Raw genomic sequence first — 16997 nt, forward strand, 5'->3', positions numbered from 1 at the left:
GGGCAGGTGGCATGCAGAAACACTCCTCAAGTGAGGACACAGCCCCGCCTGGGGGAAGGAAAACCAGATGGCCTTGGAAGTCGAGAACAGCAGCCCAGGAAAACACTACCCCAGGACCAGTGCCCCCATCTGCGGGAGATGACATGAGAAACCACCCCTCCCCTGCCCTCCCCCACAGCAGAGCCATGGAGAGACAAGATCGTGGCTTCTCCAAGTCCAGGGCCCCGTCTCAGGGAGGAGACTCATCTGGAAGCCAGGCCAGGCATGTGCCAGTGGGCTGCTACCTCCAGTGGGATGCCAGGCCCCAAGCCACCAGCCTGGGCCCAGCCCTCTGGACAATGATGAAATCTACCCAAAAGTCGTAACCCACAGTGCTGCAGAGCTGCCGAGGCTGTGAAGCCGGTGTCCTCTCCCCCAGCTGTGACGTGATCACACTTCTCCCCTGCACCTGGATCACAGTACCATCTCCTACATGAGTCTTGCCGGTGCCAAGCTTCCCTGCACACAGACAAAGCCTTGCAGCTCCATTCCGCCTCCTGCACCACCACAGAACTCAGCTAATCCCAAGAGCCGTTCTCGCCTGCACAATGATGGATACTTCTCTTAAATTTTCTAAGTTTGGGGTTGGGTTATGTTAAAAATAGATTGTAAATTTTGGTCAAATTATTTTTGACAATTATCCAGTAAAAAACTTCAAGTTGTCGAGTTTGTAGTTATGGAAGTATTGGAAAGAAAGTCTGAACATAGGTCAATGGCATTCCTCCTTAGTAAAGGGAGCAATGTCAGTCCTCGGGAGAATGAGGCAGGTGATCCAGACTTTGAGAGACCTTGTCTCAAAGAAGAAAAAAGAAGCAAAGGAGAAGTTCGGCATCTTGGACGATAATGAGCAGGTCTTGCCCAGAAACATTTCAATGTGCAAGAAAGAAATTTGTGATACAAGACCTATTTTTAGCTTGTCTTGCATTTTGTAACACAATGAGAAAATTATTTAAAGATTCTATGACTATTTAACCACATGAAATTAATAAAGTTTTAATCAATGGAAATCATTTTAGATGAGTTTTGTCTTAGAAATGCATCAGTGAAAGCCACTGGGCTTGCAAGCAGGAAGACTAATTATAAAAATGTATGCCTAGGGGCCGGGAGTTTGGCCTAGTGGTTAAAGTGCTTGCATAGGATGTACAAAGACCCGGGTTCGATTCCTTGGTACCACATATATAGAAAAAAAGCCGGAAGTGGTGTTGAGGCTCAAGTGGTAGAGCTCTAGCCTTGAGAAAGTCCAAGGACAGTGCTCAGGCCCTGCGCTCATGGCAGCCAGGCACACACCTGCTATCCTAGCAATTGAAGAGGCCGAGATCTGAGGACTACGGTTCAAAGCCAGCCGAGTAGGAAGTGGCACTGTGACTCAAAGTCATAGAGTTGAGCTTAAGGGCTCAGGGACAGCACCCAGGCCCCACATTCAAGGCCCATGACTGACCAAAACAAAGAAAAAAGAACCACAAGAGACAAGAGACAAGAACCACAGGAATGCTCCCTCTTTCTCAGCCCACCGTGGCCCCAGCGACCTGGGTGAGGAGCCTGTGACCTGTCGCTCCAGCCCAGAGCATGCGCTGTACCTCAGGGATGGTGAAAACTGATTCCGTGGGCAGAAGGATGTTTTTACTGCCTGTGCATTCTCAGCTCCTCCCTGCTCACCTCCTCAGGTGCCTGAGGAGTTTCTGGTCGCCTTACCCTATTTCTTTTTTTCCAGAGTCTAATATTTGTTTTCTGACATCCCTCTACTGATTTCTCTTTCTTGACAATTATATCTCCTTGGTGACGGAGATATAATCAGTGAGTCTAACTAAATTATTCCAAAGCATCAACCATTCAAACAAACTGTGTGCCTTCTGGATTGCAAGTTACATAATTCCACCCAGAAAATGTGCTAACCCAATCCTGCATTTCACCCAGACCTAACTCAATCCCGACTCCCCTGCCTCTTAGCAGCCTGCGCGCTCCCTGGAGACCGAGCTGCATCCATTACCGGCGCTTATTTTCCAGGGCCAGATGCTGACTCTGGTTTCCGTCCTTACCTCCTGAGGCCTCGCACTGGCCTCCAGTGTGGGTCCAGTATTCCTCCTTCCCCAGTCTCTAGCCTGGAGAACCCCCATTCAGACCCCACCTCCCATAAGAAGCACAACTCCGTCTTCTTCCTTTGAACTCGCCCTCACTCCCAGGTTGTATTTCTTTTGTCCCAGGCATTCCTTCCAATGTGACAACTACTTGTCATCCTTCTCATGTTTAAAGTAACCGTATAACTCTCTAGCCCAGCTTCTATAACTGAAAGATTTATTAGGGCCTGAGAACATCACATCTTCCCTTTGATAGCTCATTAACTGACTCTCTAAAATCACAAAGTTTTTTCCAGAAAAAAAAAATCTCTTCTGCCTTCTACTTAATGGACTACTTACCTCTCATTTTTGTAGCACTGCTGTCCCAACTCTCAAGACGCCACCTTTAAATTCATTCTCACTGCTGCTGTGTTACTGAAAGGTCATTTCTAATCCCTCTGCAGACCCTCTCATCCCTCTTCACTCACAGCTGCTCATTTCCCTGTATATTCAATAAAAGCATGGCAGTAACCTAAGAGACTTCCATCATCAAATCTACGAGTGTGTCTTCAGGAAAATAAAGCCAAAAGATTTCTCTGTCAACCCACTTGCTACAAACAGAAAGAGGGAGACAAAGAGAGACAGAGAAAGAAAAAGAGAGAGATAATCTTACCCTATTAAAAGGGAAGGGGAAAGAAAGGTTTCTGCAGGATTTAAGAGTTCCAGAATGATTCCTGAAAGGCTGCCAGTGTTTTCAAGTGCTTGAGGCCTCCAGTCACTTGGGGATGCTTAAGGAGAAAATTTCAACTTGTTTGAGCTACAGCATTGTTGATGGAAGTCTGGGGAATTCAACAACGGCCCTGTACAATTACAACAATGAAGATTACTTTGCAGAAGGAAGAAGTTCCCATTCACACTTTTTATAAAACACTAGTTTGATTTAGAATCTATGAGCATGGGATTGTAAACTAAAACATCTGGCTGTTTTCGAAAGGCAATGTGAGGGGCCGGGAGTTTGGCCTAGTGGTTAAAGTGCTTGCCTAGCATGCACAAAGGCCCGGGTTCAATTCCTTGGTACCACAGACATACAAAAAAAGCTGGAAGTGGTGCTGAGGCTCAAGTGGTAGAGCTCTAGCCTTGAGAAAGTCCAAGGACAGTGCTCAGGCCCTGAGCTCAAGCCCAGGACTGGCAAAAAAAAAAAAAAAGGCAATGTGAGTTTCAGAACAATCTAGACCATTGACATTTGCAATTAAAACTGACAAGTTAGACCAACTTTTAAAACTCATTTAAAAACAGTAAAAATGTAAGCTATAACTGTTAAGCCTGTTGCCAATAGGTATAACTGAATCATAAATGCTAACAATAAATACTTTATTCTCTTAATAATAGTATCTTAGAGATGAAAATATTTAAGACTCTATTATAAAATTTTAACTTTGTTCAAAGCACCTGTCCTTTCTTTACCAAAATATAAGGCTTTACAGACTACAGCTTCCTTGAATGTAACGAAAATTCAAACAGAATAGAGATGAAAGTGATATGTATGTTTGGAAAACAACCTTCAAACGTCCCGAGACGACCAGTCTAACCTAGAAACATACATACATCTGCCAAGATTAAAATCTTCGGCAAATAAAAACTACTGTTTTAGACTTAGACTCAAATATAAAAGTATATGCACACAAGGACATAGCTGGTAAATTAACTAGAAAGCCTACAGAGTGGGAGAAGGTCTTCCCTAACCACACAACAGACAAAGGCCTCATATCTAAAATATATCAACAGCTCAAAAAATTGAATCACTCCAAAATTAACCTCCAAAGTAACAACCATCCCATTAAAAGATGGGCCAGAGACTTAAAGAGAGTCTTCTCTGAGGAAGAAACAAAAACGGCCTATAGACACATGAAGAAATGCTCCACATCTCTGGTCATAAAAGAAATGCAAATCAAAACAACTCTAAGATTCCACCTCACTCCAGTTAGAATGGCCAAGATCAGGAAAACGAATGACAACAGATGCTGGAGGGGATGTGGCCAGGAGGGATCACTACTACACTGTTGGTGGGAGTGCAAACTCATTCAACCACTATGGAAAGCAGTGTGGCAGTGCCTCAAAAGGCTAAACATAGAACTCCCCTATGACCCAGCAATTCCACTACTTGGCATTTACCCAACCATCCAGAAACAAGGACATACTAAATCCACTAGCACAACAATGTTCATTGCAGCACTATTCACCATAGCAAAGATATGGAACCAACCTAGATGTCCCTCAGTTGATGAGTGGATCAACAAGATGTGATATTTATACACAATGGAATTCTATGCTGCTGTCAGAAAGAATGACATCGCCCCATTTGTTAGGAAATGGAAAGACTAAGAAAAAATCATATTAAGTGAAGTAAGCCAGACTCAAAGGAACATAGGCTCAATGGTTTCCCTCATTCATCATAATCAGTAGAAACCTTGGGCTCTCCTAGCAGAGATTTACAATAGAACAAAACCTAGATACTTTAGGCCGTATAGTATGATGCTAAATCCAGGATATGCAAACAAAAGCCATATGATGAGTGATTTTTGTCCTTAGTGTATTATGTTATCTGTCATCTCTTTTGCTGTCCCTTGGTTATCTCATATTGTTACAATATTTCACCTGGTTATCTGATATATTGTATATATGCGCATTTGAAGTCCGATAGGGAAGGGAGGAAAACAAGATGAGGGGCGGGGGGGAGGGTAGGAGGAGGGAAATGGGGACCAAGACATGAGAAAGTGTATCAATATTTGTGAAGTAATGCACCTTCTATCTGGTGAATGTAATATAACCCTTCTATTAATTACAATAAAAATATATGAGAGAAAAAAAGAAGTATATGCCATATGGATGTATGGATGGATGGATGGATGGGTTACGGAAGGATGTACAGATGGATGGATGGATGGATATGATCTAGTGAGGATACTGGCATTATTTTTGTCTTCATAAAAATAACTGAATAATTCATGCAGCCTTCTAACTCTAAGAATCATCTGGTTTCATGTTCACCTAACTTCCTACGGTGGAGATTATAGCTATTCTGTTGGGGGAGGAGCATCTAAGCTGGGTAGAAATGAACGAGTTCCTATTCATATACATTCCAAGACAAGAAGCCATGAACGGGAACAGACACTGACAACTGCAAATTCCTCTGGTTTCCGAATGTGAAGATGCATGCTTTATTCTTTCAAATGCTTGCTGGCATCAGGAGCACGAAGGTGGGGGGCGGGGCAGAGGCCCTGTCCTTGGGTCTTGAAATGATACCACAGTGCGACTTTAGTTCCATCTAGACAGGATTTGCACGTGTGGGGTGGAAGAAAGCCTGTGCCTGCCGGAAATCTGATTCCAGCGGATCTAAGGATGACTGCGTTAATTTATGCTTTCCACGCTCAGGTCATCTGAGAGACAGAAAAGCCAGCCAATGGGGAACTGCTCTCCAAGCTTTGTCTGGCCACAGTTTCTCTCGGTTCTCACAGGAGCTGACCTTGCGTGCATGTGATTCTGGTCAGAAAGCAAGGTGAGAGCTGGGGCCCGGCTGCACCCCATGACAGGTCAGCGCCGAGCTCTGGAACCGCAGCGTGCTGCCTTACAGGGACAACAGCCTGGACTTCTCATCCCAAGTTGGCCTTTGCTCCACGGGCCATCCATCCCAACCAATCTAAGTTTGCTGCCCCTGCTGCTCTCCTCTCACCCACCCGTCTCCCCCCTCACCCCTGTCTTCTACCTAGTTTACCTCTGTCCTCTCACCTCACCTGTCACCCACTCCTGTCTCCCCCCTCACCCGTCTTCTACCCGGCTTCTTGCTAGTTTACCCTGTCCCACCTCTGTCTTCTCACCTTACACCATCCCCTACCCAGCTGTCTCTTCCCCTCACTCCTGTCCTCCGTCTGTCTCTTCCCCACCTCACCTTGTCCCCCAACTCCTGCCTTCTTTTCACCTCACCCCTGACCCCCATTCCCCATCTTTTCCCCATATCACCCCTGTCCTCTACTCCTGTCTTCTCCCCATCTCACCCCTGCAGTGTTCAGTGTGCTGAGACACCATGTCACGTGTAAATTTGCGCTTTTGTCCTACTGAATAACACTTGGAGATGTCTTTAAGCTCTCTCGTAACACCCAGACCTCCCTAAACCTGAGCTCAGAGTGCAATATTGCTTAACTTTAAAGCACATATATCCTTTAAACTCAAAAGAATCTATTTGACCCTAGTAAAAATAATCAAAGTGTTTAATTAAAACGTTAAACAGTTGAAGTTGAAGCCCCATGCCTGTTGTCTGCAAGCCACAGGTCCTGGAGGGGGAAGGGAGGCTTCTCGCAGGCCCCGCCCCGCCGGATCCAAACCATCCGATGAGTGACTTTCTCCTCCAACAGCCCCTGGCCCTCTTCCCACGGGTCACAACTGGCAAGCAGGAGAAGGAAGGCCTGCAGTCCACATGGGCAGCCAGGGCTGGAGTCCAGCCACGGAGGGTTCCTTGCCCTCAGGACGCCATGCTGGTCACACCATGGCCCTGGACAGCAGCACAGAGGGATACAAAAGCAGCAGGAAATGTCACTCTGAACGTCTTGGGTTTTAAGCATCAGAGTAAGTTCCTGGCACAGAGCCATCTCAGAGAAAACGGAACCACTGATCACCGGCGGAAGGAGAAGGTTTCCACCGATTTCAAGTTTCCTCTTGGGTAGAAATGCCACTGACAGCATATCAAGATGACAGCTCCATCGGCCAAAGCCATTACAGACCTCATTCCCGAGGGACAGATGATGTGGTTCTTAAGTATGCGGTGACAGTCCTAAAAGTGCCATTTTCATTTCTGTTCTGCAGCTGAAAAGCTCAGTAATCTAAAGGACTCAAGCACAATAGTCATCTGAGTACAGCCTACGGGTAGAATAATCTCGCCTCCTCCAGTCAAATGGCCTCTAAAAACACAACTACAAAATGAAATCATGGCATTTTTCCAGTGTCTTCCACAGAAGTAATTGCAAGTAGTTATCCCCACAGCCAGGAATTATTCTTAGCCCCCATCTCTGGGCTAAATGGAGAAACAGCAGTCACTCACTCAATGAATCAAGAAGCCAAACTACTCAAGTCTGAATCCAGAGTCCACTCTTTTAAGCACTAAAAACTTCCAATTCCTCCAGGGGCTACTGTCCATTCCTGACATACATAACAAAGATGTGCAGCGACATATAGGCGATGTATGTATATTTTGATCATATACTTAAATACTAACACAATATCATAAGATGCTTTACTTCACTTTTGAGTAGGAAAAATGCACTACAGATACTTCAATAGATAAGGCCATTCTCAGGCGGAGTCCTACAAGGTGCCAGGAATGGCTGATGTGCAAAGAATGGAGGCCCTAGAGCCAGGCCCCAGGGAACCCTGAGTCTACTTGAGCAGGACCCCAGGGAACCCTGCATCTCCCTGATCCAGACCCCAGGGGACCCCGCATCTCCCTGATCCAGACCCCAGGGAACACTGCCTCTCCCTGATCCAGACCCCAGGGGACCCCGCGTCTCCCTGATCCAGACCCCAGGGGACCCCGTGTCTCCCTGATCCAGACCCCAGGGGACCCTGCCTCTCCCTGGCCAAGCCCTCCCCATCCAGGTATGTGATCAGAAAACAGAGAAGACATTCCACATGAATTTAATCATATTCTTTTTTAACTTTAAATCTGGACATCAAAATAGGGAATTCACAGTTTCGGTATTCTACTTGCATACCTCAGCATCACGTGAAAGAAATGTCCCATTTTATTTTCATTTGCCAAGGATCCAAGATCCTTCCCAGCTTTCAACAGCTGTTGCTCCTCAGAGCAGGGCTGCTATCTGGTGATGGTGGCTTTCGTCTTCATTGCTGCCTCTGACTCTTTCCCAGGGTGACAGTGCTAGGATTCTTACTGACCAGGTGTCTCTTCTTGGGAAGCCGGCCCCAGGAGACTGTGCAGGGATTCCAGTGTTTGAATCTCAATTCTTACGAAGTCTGTCCTGCTGATAGCTCTTCAGGGGTCCTGCGCTCCCCCGGGACCTCCTCTGAGGAAGACTGTCTGCTGGGTGGCTGTCCAGAAGAGTCTTGGGGCCCAGGTGTCTCTTCTTGCAAAGGCTGTTCCACAGATATCTGTCCTGGTGAGTCCTGAGGGCTTGGCACTGATTCTTCCTCTGTCTGTGCTGCCTCGTCTTGGGAGTAATGAGCCACTGAAGATGCTCTGGGCTCTTCTGCTTCTGCTGAGGAGCTCAGCAGTTCAGGTGTCATACTTCCCTCTATAATGTCATGTTGTTCTTTTTCTTATTTTCAGTGAACAAAAGAAGACAAAAATCATATAATAGCCAAATAAATAAAATAAATCACAAAAAGACAAATGTTGCTACTATATGAGGAATTTAGTTGTGCTCATGACAATATTAGTTAAGTAACTGTCACACTGTCATTTACACACACATATAACACACTGTTGTAATAGGTTGTTCACCTATAACACAGGCTTTACAATGCATGTCCTTTGGAATTTAACATCACTTTTCCTGCAGTAGAAAGATCTACTCCTGCTGTAAATCCCTGAAAGGCAAGAAAAGGCAAGAAACCAGGGCTCAGAAGGCTCAGGGTCCTGCCTCCAAGGGAAATGGCAATGCATGGGGGGGGGGTGTTTGTTTGTCAGTTGTGGGGCTTGAACTCAGGGCCTGGTCCCTGTCCCTGAGCTCTTTTGCTGTCGAGGCTAGCACTTCACCACTTTGAGCTGCTTTCTGGTGGTTAACTGAAGGTAAGAGTCTCACGGACTTTCCTGCCAGGCTGGCTTTGAATCTTAATCCTTGGATCTCTGAGTCCTGGGTGGCTGGGATTATAGGCGGGAGCCACAGCACCCAGCAATAGCAGTGCATGGAAAGCAGACTTGAGTCTTCATAGCTCATTGCCAGGCACAGGCCTCACCATGGGTAGCTGTGAGATGAAGAGCTCAGGAACAGTGCCCAGGCCAGAGTTCAAGTCCCACAAACAACAACAACAACCAAAAAAAGCATTGGGTTGGTTGCCCTAAAGGCGACAATCAATGGTCGATTTCTGGCAGGATGTGTTCTATGTCTTTTGTTGTTTTGTCTTCTTTCAGAACTCAATTCATAATCCAAACACCTTCCACCATCGTCCTCCCGGCCCCCACCACCGTCCTCCCAGCTTTGACACATGGCTAAGACAAATGCCTCAGAATACCCAAGGATCCCATGATCGTCCCAGGTCTCCTGCCTGAAACCTATCCCTTTTTTCCAGTCCTGGCCCTTGAACTCAGGGCCTGAGCACTGTCCTTGGGCTTTCTCAAGGCTAGCCCAGCAGGGTCACTGCCAGCCTCCCCCAGCAGAAACCTGCACGTGACCCTCTATGGGGACTAAGACCCCCCATTCTCTTACCAGGAATCGGAACCACTTCTTTATTCTTGCTGAGGTTCTTGAGAGATGCTAAAATTAAAAAGAAGAAAAAGAGACATTAGTAGTTGATCAAAGAATCCATTAGTGGTGAGATTTTATTTAAGATCTATGACTAAAGGAATTTGGGGAAGAGACCTTAGGCTGAGCCTACTAAAAACAGTCTCCCTTTCGTCATAAGGAAATTCATGCTGGCATTTGTGCACTTTCTAAGATCTTGGGGCAACCAGAACTGTGGGTCTCCTACTTTCCTTCCCCAAGGGGAAGGGCATATTTTATGTGAGATATCTTCAGTTCTCCCCACTCAGTGTCCCAGCAGAGCACCAGGGGCCTGCAGTGGAGGTTCTGCACTACACCAGGTGGAGAGGGGAAGGGGCCTCACGCCAGACCCCTGGCTCCTCCCACAAGGGGAAATCTGCTCAGCTCCTGGAGCAGCTGCTTCTGCAAATCTCTCTTGAAAACAGCAATCACAAGAGAATCATCACTTGAATGTGTTTTAAAATACAAAAACTAGAGATTCGTCACACACGCCCGCACTTGCGAGATGAAAGGCCGATGTGCACATGCACATGTGCTTCCACCCCAAGACCAGCCTCGACGGCAGATACGGTAAAGACTGCAGGAGTCTCTGCTCCATCTATTCTAGACAAATGCACAGCACAAAAACACTTTTGCTAAGAGGGTCTTCGAGTCTGCCAAGCTCAAGCACCACATAACCAGACCAAAGCTGCTCTGAGATCCTGACATTGTCAAATGAGAAGAGAAAGATGTGGTGAACAGCATGGGAGCTGACAGCCACCGAGAGGAATCCAGAGGACGTGAGGAAAGAGGATTACAGATGCTAAATGCCCGCAGCAGCAGGGGCAGAGAAAGAAAACAGCCAGAACTCAGAATCTAGAAGTCCAGCCTTTGTCAGAATCTCGTGCGATCAGAGGCCAGTAGGAACTAGCCAGGCCCCCTCAGCTGAACAGCCAGCCCAGCCCATGTCCACAGACAAGAGCATCTCCCCAACAAGCAGAGCTGATGTGGTTCAAAGGCATGAGTAATGCGTGCAACACATGGCTTACCACCTGCTTCTCCATTGCACCAGCTCTATGACTGCCAGCACACCCAAGGGCTGGTGTTATGAGGGAAGATGCCAGGCCAGGCTTGTGAAAAATAAATCCAAAATTTAAGTGTAATTAGTACATGAAGCTCAAAGTTAAATAGTAGTTGTGTGTGTGTGTGTGTGTGTGTGTGTGTGTGTGTGTGTGTGTGTGTGTGTGTGTGTTCTGGTCCTGGGCTTGAACTAAGCAATTCTCAAGAGCTCAAGGCCAGCACTCTACCCTTTGTGCCACAGCTCCACTCCCAGCAAGGCTAACTGAAGAATCTCATGGACTTTCCTACCTGAGCTGGCTTCAAGGAGCAATCCTGGGGTTTCGGGCATATGCCATCAGCAGCTAGCAGTGTTGATTTTTTGTGTGCAGAAGCTATTACCTATGCCACATGTCTCTCTGAGCCAGATACACTTCAACACATCAGCAATGACACTGAGTCCTGCGGGGACTTCAGGGGTCAGGGTGGATCAGCTGGTTTCCATTCACTAAAGCTGATGTGAGAAGAAAGGTTTTCCTGACCATCGGAGGGCCCTGGAGTAAGCAGTCACCTAGAAGTTCTACTGCAGCTCCTGCAGATAGCTTTATTCTTAAAGCATGGCTATTTTCTGTCATATTCTGTCATCTCAGCCACCTGGAGGCAGAGCTAGAAAATCACAGTCTGAGGCCAGGCCAGGCAACAGCACAAGACCCTTTCCGAAAACAAATTAAAGCAAAAGGGCTAAAAGGATGACTCAAGTAGCTGAGGACACACCTAGAAGGTTAGAGCTTTTAGTTCAATACTTAGCATTGCAAAAACATAAAGATTCATTATAGAAGTGGAGTATTGGTGCCGAGAGTTTGGCCTAGTGGTGGAATGCTTGCCTAGTATGCACAGAGACCCAGGTTCGATTCCTCGGTACCACATACATAGAAAAAAAGCCAGAAGTGGTGCTGAGGTTCAAGTGGTAGAGCTCTAGCCTTGAGAAAGTCCAAGGACAGTACTCAGGCCCTGAGCTCAAGCCCAGGACTAGCAAAAAAAAATAGAAATATACTTATTACCTAACTTATGTAACTATAATTCCTCTGTATATCACCTTTATAACAACATTAAAAAATAAAAAAGAAGTGGAGTATAATGGTGTACGCTTTTAATCACAGCACTTTAGAGGCAGGGGAAGGAAAATCGGAGTTTGAAGAATTCACACAGTGAATTCAGGCCAGAGTGGACTACGTAATGAGAGCCTATCTCAAAACAAAACAAAAATATAGAAATGGCACCATGGCTCAATGTAGTAGAGCACTAGCCTTGAACTGAAGAGTTCAGGGACAGAGTTCAAGCCTCGTGACTGGCAAAAGAAAAAAATCCATCACATCAAAATGAGAAAACAAATGTTGGGGGGCAGGACTATGGCCTAGTGGTAGAGGCTTGCCTAGCACGCACAAAGCTCTGGTTCAATTCCTTAGTACCACATACACATGTCCAAGAACAGTGCCTAGGCCCTGAGCTCAAGCCGGAGGAGGAGGAGGAGGAGGAGGAGGAAGAGGAGGAGGAGGAGGAGGAGGAGGAGGAGAAGAAGAGAAAAATGAGCAAACAAGGCTAAAATATGGACATAATTAGGAATCACAAGCTTGATACAAATTGTGACCAAAACTAAGTAGCATAGGGAATAAACATTTATTCCTAATTTTATAGCCTCAGGATGAACTTGGAGGTGCAGACTTGTGTGTCAGAAGGGAAATCTGTTTTTCTGATTTTTTTTTGCCAGTCCTGGAGCTTGAACTCTGGGCCTGGGCACTGTCCTTGGGCTTTCTCAAGGCTAGAGCTCTACCACTTGAGCCACAACACTACTTCTAGCTTTTTTTTCTATGTGTGTGGTACCGAGAAATTGAACCCAGGGCATCATCGTGCATGCTAGGCAAGCATTCTACCACAAGGCCAAATTCCCAGCCTCTTGTTTTTCAGATTTATAAAACACATTCGAAAGTACACTGCAGAAAGTGCTACTATACTATTAATGGGAGTATAAACTTGTTCAGCCACTCTGGAAAGCAGTATGGAGGCTCCTCAAAAGACTAAACATAGAGCTCCCCTATGATCTAGCAATTACCCAAATGTCCAGAAACAAGGCCACACTAAACCTACCAGCACAACCATGTTCATTGCAGCATTATTTACCATAGCCAGATGCCCCTTAGTAGACAAATAGATCAAGAAGATGTGGTACTTATACACAATGGAATTCTATGCTGCCATCAGAAAGAATGACATTGCCCCATTTAGAAGGAAATGGAAAGACTTGGGGGAAAAAATCATATTAAGTGAAATAAACCAGACCTAAAGGAACATAGGCTCCATGGTTTCCCTCATTTGTAATAATTAGTACACATCTAGGATTCTCCGAGCAGAGGATCACTACAGCTCAAAACTATGTACATATGTAGGATGAGCCTAAATGAAATGAACTCTAGGATATGGAAACAAAAGGTTTATCTTTGTGATTGTTGTTTGTAATATGCTACATGAAGTTATTTCTTTTCTCTTTTTTTCCCCTTATGGTTAATCTCATATTGTCACTGTGGCACCTGGTATATTGTACATATGTTTATTTATTTATTTATTTGAAATAGGGAAGGGAAGGGGAAAAACAAGATGATTGGGAGGAGTGGAAGGAGGGGAAAGTGGGAGAAAAGCATGGGAAGGGGTATCAGTGTTCAAGAAGTAATGTACCCACTACCTGACAAAAGTTACTGTAACCCCTCTGTACATCATCTTGACAATAAAATGCAATTAAAAGAATGAGAAAAGAAATAAAAATAAATAATGTACCCATTACCTGGCAAATGTAACTGTATACAGCACATTGACAATAAAATAAAATTTTTAAAAAGGAAGTACTCTACAGAAAGACTCACCAAGGCTTTCTCTTCTGAGTACCTCCCCAGTAACCCTCCCAAGAGATGGCTGCCTCCTCTACACCTTAGAGGAGGGTCCTGGACTCTAACTCTCTGTATTCTCTTCTGCCTGCCCCCAGCCCCATAGCCATTTTGAAGTTCCCACCATTGTCCCACCACCTACTTCACCTCCTCTGAGTGACCTACAGACCTCCAGCCCACATTCCTCTGTCCTTGCCCACCTCGAACAGAATTCCCTCCACCACCACCCCCACGCACACATAGTATTTCCCCCAAGGGTCTCTGGGGATGTGGGGTTGGTTACATGAAAGATGAGATTTATGGTTTCTACCTGTCATGGCTTTCTTCAGCCACATAACTCTTTTTTCCTTTCTTTCTAAAGATGGATTCCTCCTAATACTCTACTTGAAGTCACAGAAATTCTGGAGTCCCTTTTAACATTCCATTTCAAAATAGATTTAGATTCATAGGAGATGTCCCAGAATAGGACAGAGTTCTGGTAGACCAGTTACCCAGCCTCTGATGCTGACACATATAGCATATCTCTTAGAATGGAGATTAGTCTTTGTATGACAGTGACCACAAGTTTTAGTCACTTCTCACCAAGTTCCTCACTCCTATCTTTTTCTGCCCAGGATCCAGTGAAGGATGGCATCTTCCATGTGGCCAGTGTGTCTCTTGGACCTCTTCAAACATGACAATTTCAGCCTTCTCTTCTTGTTCATGACCTGGGTATTTGTAGACTGTTTTGGAGTAGGTCCTATTTTCTCATGGAGAGGTGAAACTGGGGATGCTGGATACAAATCACAGAAACAGAGTCCCTGGGGTAGATTATCTTACACTGACATTAACTTTACCTCTGGTGATACTAACCTAGATGATTAGGTACATGGACAGAAGTCAGATTCCTCCACTAAAAGAGTTTCTGGGGATGATTCTTTTTAAGATTGCATTGATCTCATCCTTGTCTTTTATAACGTGAAAATATAAGATTCAGATAAGAGCCTCTGATCTCCAGTCTGCAGTCACCCTTGTGTAAGAGATAAGACCAGACCTTCATCTCTGAATAGACAGATCACGTAGTCTCTTTTCATCAACCAGAAAGCCAAGTTCAGGTGGAGTTCCTTGTTCAAAATGGACCACCCATTTCAGATTTCAAACGCTTTTACATCTTGGAATATCTGCATGTATGTGATGAGGAATTTGGGAACAGGACCCAAATCAGAATATAAAGTTCATTTGTCTTTCAACATACCTTACACACAGCATGGGAGTATTTATGGAATATTTTCACTGTCCCTACATCTGATCATGCCCAGACTGGACATGAGCGTCTCAGGAGGACAGGGAGGAATGGAAACAAGGCACTTGGCCTGCTACCCACCACCCAGTGTGTGCCCAGCCCGTGTCCATTCCTTCCTCCCGAAGCTTCTCCACATGCCTTATGGGCCATGGAAGACTTCGCTGTGCCTGTTATCAGTGCCCACCCTCCTTTCTCTGCCAGGTGTGCACTCCTGTCATAGCCTAAGTGGCGAGTGGCAGAACAGGAATCACACTCCAGACTTCATTCTAGTTCTAGATCTTGGTGATAACCCAGGGGGCTCTAAGGATGCCTGCCTCAGTCTACATACAGGCAAGAAGGTCAAACAAAACAACCTTCCTCACACTTCCTGACACTAAGCCTGAGCTGGGACAGACACTGGCGTTCAGCACAGGGAAAGAGTGCTGGAGTAGGGCCCTGGAGTATTTTCCAGAAACAGTGGAGTTTAAAAGAGAGGCCACTGAGGCTAGAAAGGACTATGGCATCCTAGAAAAGACAGGCACTATATACAGTAAAAGGTCAGTAGTAGCCAGGAGCTAAAGGAGGGTTGAACTGATGGAGAAGAGACGCTGCACCAGCAGTGCAGCCATGATACAGGACATGAAACTGCTGGGTTCCTCTCATGACACGTTTGCCAAAACCCACAGAGTGCACAGGACAGAACCCCAACCTAAACCACGGGCTTTGGGTAACCATGTGTCCCGTGAGTACGACCGTAACCAAGACACAGTCCTGATGAGGGACATGAGCCTGCGCACGCTCTGCCTCCCTGGGATTCAGGGGTCCCTGTGAACTCTCCATGCTTCCTGCTCAGTCTCACTACGAATCTAAAACTACTTTCAAAAATAAAGTCTTTTTTTTTTCTAAATAAAAATGAAAGGAATACAGGCTCTTTTTAAGCATCCTTACTCAAGTCCATTGCTGCAGTGTGGCTACAATCCCTGAAAGACAGCACAGTCCATCCTGCTGCCAGACCTGCTGAGTCTGGCGTCCTGTGGTTGTAGACAGAATGGAAGTCCCCCCAAGCATCGGACCTCAAGATCTTCCACCACCTGCTATGTTTTCATTTGTCCTAATTGTGAGAGCAATTTCTAGAACACTGGCTGGAGACATGATTCACTGTATTAACACTGTAACTCAGCTGCCAGTGTGTGGACAGGCGCTCATGTATCTGCACGTCTACGTGGATATATCTGTGAGTATGTGCCCTCCACCGGGTGACACCACCCCAGGAAGTCAGAGCGGACATCAAATGAGGCCAACAGAGTGGCCGGACGAGGATGGGCCAGCCTAGAGGAGCTGGCACTGCACAGCAGCAGAAACAACATGGGGAACAAAGCACAAAACCCATCCAACAAGCTTCACCACAGGAACTGGAAGAGTCAGGTGAAAGAAGACACCCATCACATGGCAGAACGACCAAGTGTTCCTGGCACACTCACGAATGGCTGGGTCTGGTAGTCCATGGTATCCACAGGCCATCCCCAAACCTGTGACCATGTGAGGCAGCGATGAAGAAGGAAATAACCCAGAATTTCCAGGTGGGTCCAACAAAATCACAAGCAAGTGGAAGTAGGAGGTGGGAAAAGGGAGGCTGAGAGGTGCACAAAGGGCCAGGGAGCTGCACTGCCGCTGGCTTTGCGGTGGAGGGCGGGGCCACCAGACAAGAAACCCAGGCTTGTCTAGGTGCCAGAAAAGGCAAGAAAAAAGACTCACAGACACCAGGACAAGAACACAGCTAGGATTACAGGCGTGAGCCACCCAGCTCACATGACTTCTTGAGACAACTGAAGGGCTTGGCTTGGTTTAGTTCAGAAAAGAGAATACTTAAGTAGAACATTTTTTAAAGTAAACAAACTCTCTGAAATGCAGGGTAAATATACGCTAACTAAAAAAGAAAATTCCAAACAAAGAATGTTGGGCCACAAAAAACATAGGCTCTATGGTTTCCCTCATTTGTAATAATTAGTACACATCTAGGATCACTACAGCTCAAAAGCTATGGCCATACGTATGGTCATACAGGATGAGACTAAATGAAATGAACTCTAGGATATGGAAACAAGAGGTTTATCTTTGTGATTGTTGTTCTCAATGTACTATGTGCAGTTATTTCAATTATCTTTGTTCCCCCTTATGGTTAATC

General features: G+C 45.8%; 1 protein-coding gene across 10 annotated transcripts in view; it reads right to left on the reverse strand.

Annotated features, from left to right (window-relative positions):
* Positions 1 to 7762: 7762 nt before the first annotated feature.
* Positions 7763 to 16997, reverse strand: part of Dcdc2c (doublecortin domain containing 2C) — a 69537-nt gene continuing 60302 nt past the window's right edge. For 7 of the 10 annotated variants that reach the window (XM_090337501.1, XM_090337503.1, XM_090337507.1 and 4 more), the window contains 2 exons: positions 9527 to 9574; positions 7763 to 8416 (listed from right to left, as the gene is read on the reverse strand). In XM_090337501.1, coding sequence (XP_090193627.1) covers positions 8106 to 8416; positions 9527 to 9574 — 359 coding nt within the window. In that variant the 3' untranslated portion in view covers positions 7763 to 8105. Of the gene's footprint in view, positions 8417 to 9526; positions 9575 to 16997 lie in introns of those variants that run through there. The other 3 variants (XM_090337511.1, XM_090337508.1, XM_090337509.1) reach the window with 2 other exon arrangements.

The sequence above is a fragment of the Megascapheus bottae genome, chromosome 7, assembly GCF_031878675.1.
Source record: "Megascapheus bottae isolate mThoBot1 chromosome 7, mThoBot2.hap1, whole genome shotgun sequence".
Classification (NCBI taxonomy): Eukaryota; Metazoa; Chordata; class Mammalia; order Rodentia; family Geomyidae; genus Megascapheus; species Megascapheus bottae.